The sequence below is a fragment of the Rhinolophus hipposideros genome (assembly GCF_964194185.1).
Source record: "Rhinolophus hipposideros genome assembly, chromosome: 14".
Lineage (NCBI taxonomy): Eukaryota > Metazoa > Chordata > Mammalia > Chiroptera > Rhinolophidae > Rhinolophus > Rhinolophus hipposideros.
Window position 1 is genome coordinate 26659210 of NC_138060.1, and position 18566 is coordinate 26677775.

An 18566-nucleotide genomic window follows, 5' to 3' on the forward strand; every position below is an offset into this window, starting at 1 on the left:
TGTGGAAGATCTGTACGCTGAAGACTACACATTTTCCAATATATTTCTTAAATTTCTGAGAAATTTCAAAAGTTCTAAAGTAATTGGATTTATATACTGTGTTCATTCATTGGAAGATTCAATATTTTTACAGCAAAGTACAACATACAGCTATATACAACAACACGTATACATCTCACAGGTTTAATGTTGGTCAGAAGACAGACAAAAGAGTACATACTGAATTACTTCATTTTTATCAGGGTCAAGAACAAGCAAAACTAATTTGTGATGATAGAGGTGAGAATAAGCAGTTATCTTTGGGAGATACTGATTGGGAAAGGGCATAAAGAAGCCCTGTGGGGTGTTGATACTGTTCTTTGATCTGGGTGGTGGTTTCATGAATGAATAGGTATGTGAAACACTCACAGAGGCATGTGTTTTGTGCACTTTACTATAATCTGTTATATCTCAATGTTTACAAATTTTAAAAATTTAAAGCAATGGGAAACTTTTGAAAGGGTTGAAGGAAGCTAATGACATGATCTGATTTATGTTTTAAAAATTGGTTTCGTGTGATAATTGACTAGAAGACGACAGGAGCAGAAGCCAGAAAACTTAAAAGGCCATTACATTCCATGGGCCCAGGCAAGGACTGATGGTTGCTTAGACTAGAATCACGAAGGTGGAAACGGAGAGAAGAGGGTGCAATTGGAGAGAGGTGTAGGAGCAGGATCTGCAGGATACAGAGAACCAGAGGAATGTGTCACGAGTATCTTTGGGTTTCCACCACAGTCAATGGAGGACGAACAGCAGAGGAATACCAGGGAAGAAAATGACTAAAACTTGGGATGGGAGTACAGATTTTGTAAAAGAGCAATTGGGAGAGGGCTGAGGAATTCCTTACTTGGGAGGCGAGGTCTGGCAGGAAGAGTAGAGACAGGGCCTGAGAAAGTGGACCACCGAATATAAATATGAATATAGGTACGAGTACTTGGGATTAAGGTGCTGTAGCGACAGAGCCAGGAGAGCAGTTTCCAGGCTCTACGACCTCACGTGGAAAGGTGCTGGCTCAGATAGATGGCCATCAGCTGTGACTAGTTGGCCATCAGCTGTAACCAGTTAGCCATTAGCCACTGATATAAGTGCTGTGGCTAAGCTAGCAAGCCATGATTGCAGCTAGCAAGTGGGGTGAGTTGGCAGAGAAGCAGAGGGCAGGCTGCGGGTTGTATGGCTCCTGCTTCCTGTGTGTCCAACCCAGCCACCAGCGAGAATATAGTGGTATGACTCCCCTTTCTATGGCTCCATGGATGTGCCTTTTTGGCCTCACCATGTCCCACCATACCCTGCGTCCTTATGCAGGGAGCAGGAGCTGAGACCTACCTCCCCTCCCACCATGACACCCCCCCACCCACCCCCATCCCCACCCCCCGTGACAGGTGCGCCCAGGAGAAGCAGGAGCTTGGCCTGGGGAGAGTTGAGGTGATTCTAGGGACGCGAGAGGTCTCTAAGTAATGCTCTTGGAGATGGCGACAGACCCGTAGGAACGAACAGTTGGCACCCGAGATAAGAACTAAGACGCTAGCCAGGCCCGGCCCAGAGAAGGCTTGGAAATGCGTGACAAGGAGCTGAGGGATTGGGGGTCGGCTATGCCTCACCCCCAGGGCGGAACCAATTGTGACGGCGGCGAGGTTTCTGGCCGGCGCTACAAATGGGCCCCACAAGAGGGGCGGTGTGCGCCGGCGTGACGCGGCCGCGCTGAGGGGGGCAAGGCCAGATCGAGGCGGCGACGGTGATAGCTGGAGGCGGCGGCGCGACCACGGCCCTCCAACCTGACCACCATGAGCACCAAGCAGGTCACTTGCAGGTTAGTGCGCGGCTCCGCGGAGTCCAGGAGCGCCGGGACATTTGGGGTCCCTCCCCGGGGCCCAGGGCGGTCGGTTGGCCCCAGTCTTGCAGCCAAGGAAACCGAGGCTGGTGCGGATTCGTGTAAAGTTGCCCAGCCGTTCGCGGTTGGGCTTTTCAAGGCCCAGGTAGCGCTGCGGCCCGAGCCCGGGACCCGGCCGGTGCGTGGCGGTGTGTCGGGAACGAGGCCCGGGCGGAGGCCAGCGCGGGAGCTGTCCCGCGAGTTTGAAGCGTGACCCTCGTGGGTCGGAAGGACGTGGGAGCCAGGGCCGTGCCCGGGCTCTTGGGACTTCAACTGGAGAAGGAGATTTGGAGTCGAGGAAGGGGTTACTAGGAGGCCCTTTACCAGTGGAGGTGCCGCACAGGAGCAGGTTGTTAATCGGTGACACGGGCCTCCAAGAAGCCGAGGCCCCCAGCGCGGCCTTCCTTTCTCGCGACTTTGAAGACCTCCCGAAGCAGCGTGAACTTCCAGAGAGCTAGCAAGTAAAGCGGTTGTGCGGAAAAGAACGGTAGATCGGATTTACTGCAAGTTGAGGTGCCCTGTGTATTTCCAGGTCCTTTATGGTCATTGTTTCTAGACCTCACAATAACACTGCGAGGCAGATACAATTCCCATTTTTACAGTGCAGGTAACAGACTGAAAGAGGTTAAGTGATACTCTTATGCACCCGGGTACGGGGAGAAATACAATGGTGATGGGTGGATGGTTGTAGACAATTCAGAACCGAATGACTGCACTGTGCCTGCTCCTGTGAGCTAGAAATAGCTTCGTTGTATAACACCCTCGTTCCTTGGTGAGCCGGTGGCTTACCAGTATTGGGATCCTCGTCGGATTAAACTAATACTGGCAAAGTACCCATTTTATTTTACTAATTGGTTTCAGTAAAACTTATGTGGGAAACATTGCTTGAAAAAAAAAAAACACACAGTTGTTAGTTTGATTATGTAATGAACAGTTTAAGTATCATTTATGTTATGCTCTTCATTAGTATGAATAATTGAGAAGTGACTATGTAAAAATGTTCTGTTAGCATGAGTGTATGTTAACAGTTCACTCGATTTATGTTAAGACCCGGGTGGCTTATGTTAAGCATTTGTCAGAGATTTGCACTTAGTGTCTATAGGAAAGACTTGCACTCCAAGGTATTTTGTGAAGACGCCTGTGTGTGTGTTTTGTTTGTATAAAGTTTCCCGTTACCCTAAAATTAAAAGGCCTTTCAGAGTGAGAGGCATTAAGCATTTGTTTGAGATTTAAAAAAAAGAATGGCTATTTGGGAAACACTGATTTTAGGAAACAGGCAACGGATATTTAGGAGAAAGGGAAAGGGAACAATTACATCTATAGAAAGAAGGCATTTCTGTCGATGCAGATAAGCTAACACAGTGATGCTAATTCTAAACAGTGTTTTTAATTTTAAGTCCTTTAGTCATATCTCCTTTCTTGTTATCCTTGCAAACAGTTCTTTGGGGCACAATGTTGCTTTAGGCCCAGTAAAGGTTATCTTGTCCTGTTTTAACATTCCAAAGGTCTGATGCTTAAGATGAGCAAGGCAGTGTGTGTGTGTGTGTGTGTGTACACATATATATTTTTACACTCCTGTTGAAGTAGTTTCTTAGTCATTGTGGACTGTAGCAGATTCTGACTACTGCTCCTAAGATGGGTCCACAAAACTGCACATTTATATAATGCTTTATAATTGAATCTCAACTCTATATAGCATCTAATTTTACAGATAAATCTCATGCTCAGAAAGACTTGAGACTTGCCCCAAACTTCACATCTAACTGCAGGAGCACCCTGCAGGGTGTTGTTGCATATAGAATAAGAGTGGGTTGGAATGTTGGGAAGAGAACTGTTTAAGTACTAACTGATTTTGTATATGGAGGGGCGGGGGGGGGGCTTACAATTTGCTAGGTGCTCTTTGAGTTGCTCTACCAGCCGTTGCTTGTAATCCAACAACCAGGACTATTCCATAGATCGTGAAACAGCCTCAGCATTGAAGTGATTGCCCAACATCATTCAGCTTCCAAGTGGCAGAGCTGTGGCATCCAAGTCCGTTTTCTTGTAGACTGTATGGCCTCCAATTAAGTTTGGGAAATGCTGAATGAAAGTTTCTTTACTGCAGGAATTTTCTAAGCTTTTTTTTTGAAATATAAACTCCAATTTTAATAAACTATAAACTTCTTTTTTTTTAATTAATTAGATTTATTGGGGTGACAATTGTTAGTAAATTTACATAGATTTCAGGTGTACAATTCTGTATTACATCGTGTATAAATCCCATTGTGTGTTCACCACCCAGAGTCAGTTCTCCTTCCATCACCATATATTTGATCCTCCTTACCCTCATCTCCCACCCCCCACCCCCTTACCCTCTGGTAACCACTAAATTACTGTCTGTGTCTATGAGTTTTTGTTTCTCATTTGTTTGTCTTGTTCTTTTGTTGTTTTTGGTTTATATACCACATATCAGTGAAATCATAGGGTTCTCTGCTTTTTCTGTCTGACTTATTTCACTTAGCATTATACTCTCAAGATCCATCCATTTTGTCACAAATGCTCCTATATCATCTTTCCTTAACGCCGAATAGTATTCCATTGTGTATATATACCACAACTTCTTTATTCATTCATCTATCGAAGGACATTTTGGTTGTTTCCATGTCTTGGCCACCGTAAACAAAGCTGCAATGAACATTGGAGCACACGTGTCTCTATAGAGAAATGCTTTCAGATTTTTTGGGTAGATACCCAGGAGAGCGATTGCTGGGTCGTATGGTAATTCTATTCGTAATTTCTTGAGGAACCTCCACACTGCCTTCCATAGCGGCTGCACCAGTCTGCATTCCCACCAACAGTGTATGAGGGTTCCTTTTTCTCCACAGCCTCTCCAACACTTGTTACTATTTGTCTTGTTGATGAAAGCCATTCTCACTGGGGTGAGATGATATCTCATTGTGGTTTTCATTTGCATTTCTCTGATGATTAGTGATGTTGAGCATTTTTTCATGTCTATTTGCTGTTTGTATATCCTCTTTGGAGAAATGTTTCTTCAGGTCCTCTGTCCGTTTTTCAATTGGGTTGTTTGCTATTTTTGTTGTTGAGTTTCATGAGTTCCTTGTATATTTTGGATATTAGCCCCTTATCAGAGGCACTGTTTGCGAAAATCTTCTCCCATTCAGTTGGTTGCCTCATTATTTTGTCAATAGTTTCTTTTGCTGTGCAGAAGCTTTTCAGTTTCATATAATCCCATTTGTTTATTTTAGTTTTTACTTCCATTGCCTTTGGAGTCAAATTCATAAAATGCTCTTTGAACCCAAGGTCCATAAGTTTAGTACCTATGTTTTCTTCAATGCAGTTTATTGTGTCAGGTCTTATGCTTAAGTCTTTGATCCATTTTGAATTAATTTGGGTACATGGTGACAGATAGCAGTCCAGTTTCATTCTTTTGCATGTAGCTATCCAATTCTGCCAGCACCATTTATTGAAGAAGCTGTCTTTCCTCCATTGTATGTTTTTAGCTTCTTTGTCAAAAATTATCTGTCCATATTTATGTGGTTTTATTTCTGGGTTCTCTATTCTATTCCATTGGTCTATGTGTCTGTTTTTCCGCCAATACCAAGCTGTTTTGATTATTGTAGCCCTGTAGTACAAGCAAAAATCAGGGAGTGTGATACCTCCAGTATTGTTCTTTTTTTCTAATATTGCTTTGGCTATTCGGGGTCTTTTGTGGTTCCAAACAAATCTGATGATTTTTTGTTCTATTTCTTTAAAAAATGCCATTGGGATTTTGATGGGGATTGCATTAAATCTGTAGATGGCTTTGGGTAATATGGCCATTTTAACTATGTTGATTCTTCCAATCCATGAGCACGGAATGTCTTTCCATTTCTTTGTGTCTTCTTCAATTTCTTTCAAAAATGTCTTACAGTTTTCAGCATATAAATCCTTCACATCCTTGGTTAAGTTTATTCCTAGGTATTTTATTCTTTTTGCTGCAATTGCAAAAGGAATTGTTTTTTCTATCTCTTTTTCTGAGATTTCATTGTTGGTATATAGGAAAGCAATGGACTTTTGTACGTTGATTTTGTAGCCAGCAACTTTACTGTATTCATTGATTGTTTCTAATAGCTTTTTGGTGGAGTCTTTAGGGTTTTCTATATATAGCATCATGTCATCTGCAAAGAGTGACAATTTAACTTCTTCATTCCCAATTTGGATGCCTTTTATTTCTTTCTCTTGCCTGATAGCTCTGGCGAGGAATTCCAACACTATGTTGAAAAGCAGAGGTGATAGGGGACAACCTTGTCGTGTTCCTGAACGTAGAGCAAAGGGCTTCAGCTTTTCACCATTAATTATGAGATTAGCTGAGGGCTTGTCGTATATGGCCTTTATTATGTTGAGGTATTTTCCTTCTATACCAATTTTAGTAAGTGTTTTAATCATAAATGGATGTTGTATCTTATCAAATGCTTTTTCTGCATCAATTGATAGAATCATATGATTTTTGTCCTTTATTTTGTTTATGTGATGTATCACATTGATGGATTTGCGAATGTTGAACCATCCTTGTGCCCCGGGGATGAACCCCACTTGGTCGTGATGAATAATCTTTTTAATGCATTGTTGTATTCGATTTGCTAGAATTTTGTTTAGGATTTTAGCATCTGTATTCATCAGAGATATAGGTCTGTAGTTTTCCTTTTTGTGTTGTCCTTACCAGGTTTTGGTATCAGGGTAATGTTGGCCTCATAAAATGAGTTAGGGAGTACTGACTCTTCTTCAATTTTTTGGAAGAGTTTGAGCAGGATTGGTATTAGATCCTCTTTGAAGGTTTGATAGAATTCACTGGTGAAGCCATCTGGTCCAGGACTTTTGATTTTGGGAAGGTTTTTGATGACTGATTCAATTTCGTTACTGGTGATCGGCCTGTTTAGATTTTCCAGTTTTTCATGATTCAGCCTTGGAAGGCTATGTTTCTAAGAACTGGTCCATTTCTTCTAAGTTATTAAATTTGGTGCCATATAGTCCTTCATAGTATTCTTGGATAATCCTTTGTATTTCTGTGGTGTCCGTGATAACTTCCCCTTTTTCATTTCTGATTTTGTTAATTAGTGTCTTCTCTCTTTTTATCTTAGTTAGTCTAGCCAAGGGTTTGTCAATTTTGTTAATCTTTTCAAAGAACCAGCTCTCTGTCACATTAATTTTTTCTATTGTCTTTTTGTTCTCTATTTCATTTAGTTCTGTTCTGATTTTTGTTATTTCTTTTCTTCTGCTGACCTTGGGTTTCGCTTGTTCTTGTTTTTCTAGTTCTTTAAGGTGTAACATGAGGTTATTTATTTGGGATTTTTCTTGTTTCTTGAGATAGGCCTGTAATGATATAAATTTCCCTCTTAAAACTGCTTTCGCGGCATCCCAGAAATTTTGGTAGGATGTATTTTCATTGTCATTTGTTTCTATGTATCTTTTGAGCTCTCCTCTAATTTCTTCTTTGACCCAGTCGTTGTTTAATATCCATGTATTTGTGTTTTTTCCTGCTTTCTTTTTGCAGTTGATATCCAATTTCAAAGCTTTGTGATCAGAGAATATGCTTGGTATGATTTCAGTCTTCTTAAATTTGCTGAGGCTGATTTTGTGTCCCAATATGTGGTCTATCCTTGAGAATGTTCCATGTACACTAGAAAAGAATGTATAGTCTGATGTTTTAGGATGAAGTGCTCTATATATGTCAATTATGTCCATTTCATCTAATGTGTCATTTAGGGCTGCTATTTCGTTATTTATCTTCTGTTTGGATGATCTATCCATAGCTGTCAATGATGTATTTAAGTCCCCTAGTATAATTGTGTTTTGGTCAATTTCTCCCTTTAGTTCCGTTAGTAGTTGCTTGGTATATTTTGGTGCTCCCTGATTGGGGGCATAAATATTGATGACTGTTATGTCTTCTTGTTGTATAGTCCCCTTTACCATTATGGAATGTCCATCTTTGTCTCTTGTTATATTTTTCACCCTGAAGTCTGTTTCATCGGAAATCATTATGGCTACACCTGATTTTCTCTGGGTACCATTTGCTTGGAGTGTCAATTTCCACCCTTTCACTTTGAGTCTATGCTTGTCCTTGTAGCTGAGATGTGTCTCTTGTAGACAGCATATGGTTGGGTTTAGTTTTTTGATCCAATCTGCTACTCTGTGTCTCTTTATTGGTGAGTTCAGTCCATTTACATTTAGGGTGATTATTGATATGTGAGGATTTCCTGTCATTCTATCTTTAGTTTTCTGGTAAGGCTGTGTCTCCATTGTTTCTTTGCCTTTTTGTTGTTGTCTATTATTTCTGTGTGTGGTATTGTATGATGTTTTCCTCTGTTTCTTCTTTTATTACAGTATATATTTCAGTTCTGGATGATTTTTGAGTGGTTACCCTTAAGTTTATGTAAAAGAAAGTTTGATATTTAGAGTATTCCAGTTTCTTCAGCACGCTTACTTTCTCTATTCCCATATTCCAGTTCAGGCCTTTACGCTCCCCCTTTTTATGTCTCGGTTGCCACAAGTTGTCCCTGTTGATGGTGGTCTAATAGCCTCCTTTAGTATTTCTTGTAGTGCAGGTCGTGTATTAGAAAATTCCCTCAGCTTCTGGATGTCTGGAAAGGTATTTATTCCTCCTTCATATCTAAAGGAGATCTTTGCTGGATATATTATTCTTGGCTCATAATTTCTCTCTTTCAATAGTTTGAATATTTGGTTCCATTCCCTCCTAGCTTGTAGACTTTCTGCTGAAAAATCTGATGATAATCTAATGGGCTTTCCTTTATAAGTTACCATCTTCTTTTCCCTGGCTGCCTTGAGGATTCTTTCTTTGTCATTGATTTTAGACAGCTTCAATACAATGTGCCTTGGAGAAGGCCTGTTGGGATTGAGGTAATTAGGTGTTCTATTTGCTTCTTGGATTCGAGGATCCAGTTCTTTCCACAAGTTTGGGAAGTTCTCATCGACGATTTGTTTGAATATATTCTCTGTTCCCTTCCCTCTTTCTTCTCCTTCTGGTATGCCCATTATTCTTATATTGCTCTTTCTGATGGAGTCAGAAAGTTCTTGTAGAGTTCTTGCATTTCTTTTAAGTCTCAAGTCTCTTCTTCCATCTGTGTAAATTCCAGGTTCCTATCTTCGATGTCACTGATTCTTTCCTCCATCTGGTCAACTCTACTACCTAAGCTGGATATTTTATTGTTAATTTCTTCTATTGAGTTCTTAATCTCCAGAAATTCTATTTGGTTCTTTTTCAAAATTTCAATCTCTTGTAAAATGCTCATGGTGTTCTTTGATTGTGTTTCTGAGTTCATTAAACTGCCTTTCTGTGTTTTCTTGCATCTCGTTCAGTTTTTTCAGAATTGCGATCTTGAATTCTCTGTCATTTAAATCACGTATTTCCATATCTCTAAGTTCCTTTTCTGGAGACTTTTCACTTTCTTTCTGAGCTATCTTGTTGCCTTGGTTATTCATGGCAATCACTGATTTACTGTTTCTCTTCCTAGACATCTACAGGAGTGGCTTCTGCAACAGGTTGATAGGTATGCGAAGAGCTTTTGAAGTTCCAAAGCTCTTTCTGCAGCAGATTCAGAGCCCCTTTGTTTCAGCAGTTCTGTTTACTCCTGCAGGGATCCGTCCAGATAGGTGGGGCCAGGGGCGGAGTGAGTTGTGAGAGGTGGCCCAGAGCAATGGTGGCGACCACCACCACAGCCAGTCCTGCTTCCACAGCTCCCTCCCCTTTGCCGGAACTAGTTGAGCTGCGAATCTGTGTCTGCGGTCCACAGTTTTCAGAGCAGCAAATACTCTGTCCTTTGATCCGACACTGCTACTTTATCGCTTCTAGCACCGGGCAGGTGGGGGCGGGGCGAGCTCTGGGAGGGTAGGGAGGGGGCGGCTAGTCTCCGTGCCTAAGGCTTCCGTTCTCCGCTCGGCAGTGAGGGCTTAAACCACCGATTTCAGCCCTCTATCCTCAGTCTTTGCTCTGAGATCTGCTGTGAGCGAGTGTTGGGTTCAGCCGTTTTGTATGCTGCCCCCTCAACCCTGTGGGCCGTAAGCGGAGCCCTAGCAGTCCGAGTCCTTCCCTCTCCCGCAGCTGTAGCTGCGGTAGTTCTGGGATGCAGTGAGCACGGAGCACTGAGCTAGGTCTGCGTCTTGCGCCCCCACGGCTCCGTCTCCGCACTTCTCCTCTCCCTCCTCCCCCGCTCGCGCGATTCACCCACCTGGAGGTGAATTCAGTAGTCGGCCTCTTCGTCTTGCCTGTCTGCTGTGCAGGGAGTCCTTTGTGGAGTTATTGTTGTCCGATTCGTTGTAAATTCCAGGGGAGCGTTACAGAGGCTCACCTCACGCCGCCATTTTTCCCCCTTCCTCCCTAAATAAACTTCTCTTTTCTAAGCTTTTAATATGCTCATGTGAAAGGAAAACACATACAAAAACATATAAAGGTAAAAGAAGTTCACTTGCAAGGGGTATGAAGGAGTCAGCCCTCATGAGGACTGCCTGGCCAAATAAAAACAACACATATTTAAATGAAAAAAAACTGCAATATTACCAAGAGTATAAGTTTACATTAGTGTGTTCATGGTGGAAAAGCTTTTCTCACTTTATTGTCTTAGTCACTAAAGTCTTATTTGCAGACATTAGTAACTTATAGGAAGTGTTCAAGGTATGATTTATTTGGGGGAACCAGACTTAAACAGGTGTTTTGGGTTTTTTGGTTTGTTTTCCTGACTGTGGAGTGTGATGTATATGCTTGTTCTGAATGACAGCAGGACATAATGTCAGTTTTGCTTCCGTTCTGATTCACATTATGTCTCTCCAAGAAATGGATGTGAAATGCTACGATTTCCAGACCTAATGACAGACACTCTGTTTATTGCCTGGAATGACAAGAATGGCGGCTCACAGAGTTGTGCTCTTAGTCAGCTCTCCTGATTCCTTCACATGCCGCTCTATCCGTTATCTCTGTCTGGGGATCATTTTTGCTGATTCTTCTTCCTAACCATCTCCTGTATCTTCCAATCTGTTTTAAAGCCCTGGTGCAGGCCTTTGTTATAGCTTGATAACCAGTTTCTTTGGCCTCCTCATGTGATAAAAATCATTTTGTCTTATTACTACTATTACTAGCGTAAGACCCAGAATTCCAGTTTCTTGAGAAAGTCAAGCCTAGAGCTTTTGATTTTTTTGGAAGTCACAAAACATGGGGCACCTTGGCAGCCAGTAAGTGGTAGGAAGAACTTGAGCTCCAAGGTTGGGCAGTTCTGGATTCTAATCCCAATAACGCCTATGCCACAATTTCCTCATCTGTAAAATTGGGTTGGTAAAGCCTAACCAACAGGGTTAGTTAAGAGATTAGATAATAAAACAAATTATCTTGGAGCATTTACGATGTGTTAGGATAAGCACTTGGGGAAATTTTGTATCAGTGTAGAGAACAGTTTACGAGCCAAGTTCCAGACACTAGACGGGCCCACCAGCCCAATAAGGAGGACTTTCTAAAGATAGCAGGCTCAGACTTGCTGTGTTAAATAGCTCTTTTCTGCATACTTAATATCAGTATTGTGAATAACGATCCCTTTGGTGTAGGCCTTTTTTTCAAGTTTCTCTTGTTTCCTTTTTTTTTAATTTTTATTTTTAAATTACAGTTATGTACAATATTATATTAGTTTCAGGTATACAACATAATGATTACATATTTATGTACTTTACAAAGTGATCACTCTGATAAGTCTAGTATCTATCTGACACCATACATAGCTATTAAAATATTATTGACTATAATTCCCTATGCTGTACTTTACATCCCATAACTGTTTTTATAACTTTTTTTTGTACTTCTTAATTCCTTCACCTTTTTCACCCATTCCCCCACCCCTCCTATTTGGCAACCGTCAGTCTGGTCTCTGTAGCTATGAGTTTGTTTTTGTTTTGTTTCATGTATTTTATTTTTTAGATTCCATATATGAACTCATATGGTATTTTTCTTTCTCTGACTTATTTTACTTAGCATAATACTCTCTAGGTCTATCCATGCTGTGTTGTCGCAAATGGCAAGATTTTGTTTTTCCTTATGGCTGAGTAATATTCCTTTGTATATATGTATGCACCACATCATCTTTATCCATTCCTATGTCTATGGACACGTAGGTTGCTTCCATATTTTGGCTAAATGTAAATAATGCTGCAGTGAACGTAGGGGTGCATATATCTTTTCTAATTAGTGTTTTGGATTTTTTCAGATAAATACCCAGAGGTAGAATTACTGGGTCATATGGTTCTACTTATAAATTTTTTAAGAAACCTCCATACTGTTTTCCATAGTGGCTGCACCAATTTACAATCCCACCAACAGTGAACAAGAGTTCCCTTTTCTCTACATCCTCACTAACACATTTGTTGATTTATTGATGATAGCCAATCTGACAGGTGAGAGGTGAAATCTCATTGTGGTTTTAATGTGCATTTCCCTTATTAGTGGTGTTGAGCATCTTTTCATATGTCTTTTGGCCATCTGTATGTCCTCTGGAGAAATGGCTATTCATGTCCACCCATTTTTTCAATCGGATTTTTTTTTTGTTTTGGTGTTGAGTTGTATGAGTTCCTTATATATTTTGGATATTAACCCCTTATCAGATGTATCATTGACAGATATCTTCTCCCATTCTGTAGGTTGTCTTTTCATTTTGTTGAAGGTTTCCTTCACTGTGCAAAAACTTTTTAGTTTGATGTAGTCCTATTTATTTTTCTATTGTTTCCCTTGCCCAAGGAGACATATCCAAAAAATAATAATAATGCTAAGGCCAATGTCAAAAACTTTACTGCCTATGTTTTCTTCTAGGAGTTTTATGGTTCAGGTCTTACATTTAAGTCTTTAGTTCATTTTGAGTTTATCCTTGTATATGGTGTAAAAAAATGGTCTACTTTCATTTTTTGCATGTGTTTGTCCATTTGTTGAAGAGACTGTTTTCCTGTTGTATGTTCTTGTTTTCTTTGTCAAAGATTAATTGACCATATAGTCGTAGGTTTATTTCTGGGCTCTATTCTGTTCCATGTCTGCTTTTATGCTAATACCATGCTGTTTTGATTCCTATGGCCTTGTAGTATGGTTTGATATCAGGTAGCATGATACCTCCGACTTTTCTTTCTCAAGATTGCTTTGGCTATTCCAGGTCCTTTGTGGTTCTGTATAAGTTTTAGTATTATTTGTTTTAGTGCAAAATGTTTACAAGTGTTATATCCTCTTGTTGGATTGATTCCTTTATCATTATGACATGCCCTTCTGTGTCTCTTGTAACAGCCTTTGTTTTAAAGTTTGTCTAATGTAAGTATTGCTACCCCAGCTCTTTTTTCCTTCCATTTGCATGGAATATCTTTTCCATCTCTTTCAGTTTTGTATGTCTTTTGGTCTGAAGTGGGTCTGTTCTAGGCAGCAGATGTATGAGTCTTGTTTTTTTATCCATTCAGCCGTCCTCCATCTTTTGATTGGAGTATCTAGTCCGTTTACATTTAAAGTAATTATTGATAGGTATGTAGTTATTGCCATTTTATTGTTTTCTGATTGTTTTTGTAGTTCTTCTCTGTTCCTTATTCTCTTGCTCTCTTCTCTTGTATATTGATAGCTTTCTGTAGTGTTATGTTTGGATTCCTTTCTGTTTATTTCTTGTATATATCTTATAGATCTTTGTGGTTACCATGTGCTTCATACCAACCTATGCTTATAGCAGTCTGTTTTAAGTTGATGATCGCTTAAGTTCAAACACATTCTAAAAACACTACAATTTTTATTCACCTCCTCCACATTTGTTTTTTGTCATTTTTTACTTTTGTGCATGTGTATTCCTATGTATCCCTTAACTTATTGTAGTAATTACTCATCATTTTCCTACTTTTGCTGTTTAACATTTATACTAGCTTTATACTTGGTCAATCCATTGTTTTTAACTGTTTGCCTTTGTTGGTGAGAATTTTTTTCCCTATTTTTTTAATTCATATTTTTTTTTATGAATTACCTCTTGAATTACCTTTAACATTTCTCGTAATACTGGTTTAGTGATGGTGAACTCTTTTAGCTTTTTCTTCTTTGAGAAATTCTTTATCCTTCAATTTTAAATGATAGCCTTGCTGAGTTGAGTAATCTTGGTGTAGGTGTTTGCTCTTTGTCAGTTTAAATATTTCTTGCCAGTCGCTTTGGGCCTGCAAAGTTTCTTTTGAGAAATCAGTTAACAGTCTTATGGGAGCTCCCTTGTATGTAACTAACTGACTTTCTTTTGCTACTTTAAAGAGTTTCTCTTTGTCTTTAACCTTGGGTATTTTAATTATGATGTGTCTTGTTATGGACCTCTTTGGGTTCATCTTGATTGGGTGATGGACTTCCTGGATTTGTATATCTGTTCCCTTCACCAGGTTAGGGAAGTTTTCATTCATTATTTCTTCAAATAGGTTTTTAATCCCTTGCTCTCTGTCTTTTTCTTCTGGTACCTCTATAATGTCATGTTGTTATGCTTGATGTTGTCCCAGAAGTTCCTTAAACTGTCCTCATTTTTTTTAAGTTCTTTTTTCTTTTTGCTGTTCCAGTTGGGTGTTTTCCACTACCATGTCTTCTAGATCGCTGGTTCGATCCTCTGCTTCATCTAATCTGCTGTTGATTCCCTCTAATGTAGTCTTCGTTTAGTCATTCTTCTTTTCTGAGTGGTTCTTTTTTATGTTTTTCATCTTTTTTTTTATGTTTTCTATCTCTTTCTTGAAGGTCTCACTGAGTTCATCTTTCTTACCTTAATTCATTGAGCATCTTTATAACCAGTATTTTGAATTTTGTATCTGGTAGATTGCTTGTCTCCATTTTGTTTAGTTCTTTTTCTGGAGTTTTGTCCTATTCTTTAATTTGGGATATGTGTATCTGCTCATCTGGACTGACTCCTTGTGTTTGTTTCTATTTACTAACTCTGTTACATCTCCCAGTTTTGGCAGAGTGGCTTTATGTAGTAGGTGTCCTGTGGAGCCCAGTGGCACAGTTTCCCTGGTCATCTGAGCCTGGTGCTCCAGGAGTGTCCCTTGTGTGGGATTGTATGTACCCTCCTCTTGTAGCTGAGCCTTGATTACTGTTGGCACATCTGTGAGTGGGGTTGACCCTCAAACTGACTGGTTATGAGGGTTGGCCATGACTACAGTGGACAAGCTGTTGTGCAGGGTCTGATCTCACAGAGCAGGAGTCACTTTAATGGGCTCCCTTCAGGTTTGTCATTTGTGGAACTGGTTGAGTGGTGCTCTGGTGTGGTCTGAAGGAGGCCATCAGGCATGTTGGTTCTGAAGCCTGCCTCTTGGGAGGGACTCCAGTGCAGGCCAAGGTTAGCCACTGCTTGTGTCGGGCTTGGGGCCACCAAGTAGGAGCTACAAAGTGATCTGCAGTTTATTTCCACTTGAGTTAGGCCTGTGGCCACTTAGTTGCAGCTACTTTCCAAGCCAATACTGGCTACTGCTTATGCCAGGCTTAGGGCCACCTGATGGGAGTTAAAATGATGCAAATTAAGACCAGTTGCCACTTGTGCTGGGCTTGGCACTGCTTAGAAAGAGGTACAGGGCATGCCAAGGCCAGCTATTGCTTGTTTGTGGGTTGTGGATCTTTGAGAAAAGCTAAGAAAGTCTACAATACAAGATGAGGCAGACTGCTTATGTGGAAAAGATGCTGGAAGTGGCTCAGGCTGGGTATGTGAGTTGGGTGAGGTGGGATCTCAGGTAACCACCAGGGCAGGATGAACAATGTTAGCCAGGTTAGTGGAGAACACACATTTGGCCCACCTGTGCCGAGCCAATCTGGGTGGGGGGAAAGCTCAACAAAGGAACAACGGCACCTGCCAGTGCGTCGATCCCTATAGAGAGCTGCCCTGACCCCTGCTCTTCCAGCCCTCGCCCTGAAGCTAGTCAGTTTAGTTCCTTCTGTATGTCCCTGGTGCTTTATGAGCTACTGACCTTGTTCTGGGGCTTTTGAGTGAGTTTTGTGAGCAAGCAAGTCTGTAGGGCTGGGACCCCTCACTCCTCAAGAGGGACCTCTGCAGCCAAGGTATCCCTCCCTTTGCTTAACTATTGCATCATGGGTGTGGAGCCTGCTTGTCCCGCATCTCCACCCCTTCTACCAGTTTCATTGTATCTTCTTTATATTCTTAGTTATAGGACTTCTGTTTAGCTAGTTTTCAGGTGGTTCTCAATAATAGTTGTTCCATAATTTAGTTGTAATTTTGATATGGTTATGGGAGGAGGTAAGCACAGTGTTTACCTACTCTGCCATCTTGATCAGACTCTTAAGTTTCTATTGAGGAATGCCCCTTAGTCTGTTAGGTTCTGTGCCATTTCTTTCCTTCCATTTTCCTTCCTTTCTTCTTTCACCTACAGCAGACTTAAACAGCAAGTTACTGTATGTCTCTGATCTAGAGGAAGACCCACAAGGAGGTGTTACCTGGGAAAAGCCTAACTGATTTCCTAGAAAAGACTATAGGACAGCATCTCGATACAGTCACCTAAGTCACAGGATCCAGTTCTGATCGTTGTAGACTCAGAGATTTAGTTGTGTCGGTGTACTTAAAGGTGGCTCATGGTAGCCAAACTCAGGAGAGACTGACATCAAAATTAGAAGACCCTTTTATCATTTCCCTGGGAGAAAAACTGTCAGGTGGACCTGGTCAACACTTCCTCTGCTTTGGGGGAGATGAACAGGTGAAAAAAGTTAGAAGTATGCTTGGTGAGCAAGGAGGGTTGGAAGGTCTTCAAATTGTATGACTTCCAGCTGAGGCAGCCTCCCAGGCCCATCTTATGGGGCAGTGTGCAGCATGAATTGTCACTTGTGTTGTCTAGTACGTTTTCTCTGGAAAGGGCAGTCTGGGCCTCTTGGGTCTTCCTGACCTAACTTAGAAGCCATTCCCTGCCTTCTAGTGTCAAGACTGTTTCCAGTTCCAGGCGGAATCATGTGATTGGTTAGGTTTAGGCTTTCTACATTCAGTGGCATTTAGTGTTCCAGATGTGCCTTCCTAAAGTTATTCCCAGTCATTCTTCAATAGAGACCACATGTTCTCGATGCTATGGATATGAGCACTAGCTCTCTTGGGGCAGGGGCCCCAGATTGGGAAGCACCATGTGTGCGGCTGCCGCCAGTGAGTCTGTGCGCCTGGAGGAGGGACATCGCTCTGTGAGCTGGAGGGGTGAGGAGGCTTCTTGGGCCGGTCAGTTCTCATTCAGGAAGGTGGATTATAACAATTCAGTGCAGTAGAATATGGGGTACAATGTTTTACATGGGGGCCACAGTATGGACAAAGGCAGAGTGCCGGGAAGTCATTTTGGGTGGGAAAGGTCAGGGCTATCTGAGAAGAGCAGAGCTGGGGCCCCCTACCTGGCAGTTAGATCTGTAAGTCATCATTCCTCTCCAAACCTCAGCTTTTCTATTTGTTTCATAGGCATTGTAATAATACTCCTCATAGTATTGTTAGGATTAAATGAGATAAAGAAGTGAAAGTGCTAGACAATATTGACAGTACTGTTTATTAGACCTTTGTTATTCTTTTTCTCCATTTCATATATTTCTTATAATGTACTTGTTGGGGTGGGCGGAATTCTTGTACAAAATTCTTCATTCAAGGTGTATGTGAGTTATCCCTCTTTAAAAAGGATCAATTGTGTAAATCATACAGGAAACGGGGAAAAGGGTCAAAGCAGATTGGTTGTAAGTTGATAATGTGAAAGCTGGTCCTGGTATATATTGTGAGTTCATTCCACCTTTCTGTTTGTGTATGTTTGACATTTTCCATAATATCTTTCTAAGTAAGTTACAACGTAGTCCACAGATGAGTCTCCTTAACAAGCCACCTCTGAAGAAGCTCCTTTCCTCACTTTCAGCCCTGTCTATTCTGTCCTCCACCCTGCAGCTTAAGTGGCTTTTTCTGAAAAGAGCATGGGAAGGATGTGTATAATAAGAGTAAACAGTTTTCTTTATGATGGGACACCCAGGACCTTTCCTCTGCTGCTGTCAGTTGTAAATCTCTGAGAAAGACCAGACTCGTGGTTTCCTAAGCTGACTTGACTGTCAGCTCTTTATTCCTTATTTTGAGATGCACTCATCGAGATTTCCGCTGATACTAGAGTATCTTGGAGCACAATTGTGATAATGGTACTCCAGTCTGGTCACTCAGGAGGCTTCCCTCACCCCCTCACCGTATCTCCCTTCTCTGCCTTTTTCCTTGCTGTCCACTCTTCTGTCACACACTCCTCTTACCCACTGGCACCCCTTCATTTTGCAGACTCCGCTTGGGCATGACCTCCATGGAGACGTTACCGGCTGTTGTCCTCCCTGAGCCCCTCAGCACTCTGCATACATTGTCATAAGACACAGGTCACTCTTTACTGTCAGTTTAATTGTCAGTGTTCTTTACTAGACTTTAATAAGAGCTGAACTTCTAAGGGCACCTACTATGTGACTGTGTGTATTTTTTAAACCACTCCCTCGCCAGTATTGGATAGTATTTATAATTTGTTTAAAACAGCGTATAAGAGTTTATTTGAGCCAAACTGACGACAGTTGCCAGGAAGCAAAACCTCAACGGATTGAGAAAATGCTCTGGAAAGTGGCGGATTTGCAACTTATTGTATACATTAGAATCAAATAAGGAAGCTTATGTGA

The 18566-nt window shown here is 41.2% G+C and overlaps 1 protein-coding gene across 2 annotated transcripts in view; it reads left to right on the forward strand.

Annotated features, from left to right (window-relative positions):
* The first annotated feature begins 1683 nt into the window (after positions 1–1683).
* MKRN2 (makorin ring finger protein 2) overlaps positions 1684–18566 on the forward strand; it is a 38298-nt gene continuing 21415 nt past the window's right edge. The window contains exon 1 of one of the 2 annotated variants that reach the window (XM_081071994.1): positions 1684–1846. In XM_081071994.1, coding sequence (XP_080928120.1) covers positions 1821–1846 — 26 coding nt within the window. In that variant the 5' untranslated portion in view covers positions 1684–1820. Of the gene's footprint in view, positions 2394–18566 lie in introns of both variants that reach the window. The other variant, XM_081071995.1, reaches the window with a different exon arrangement.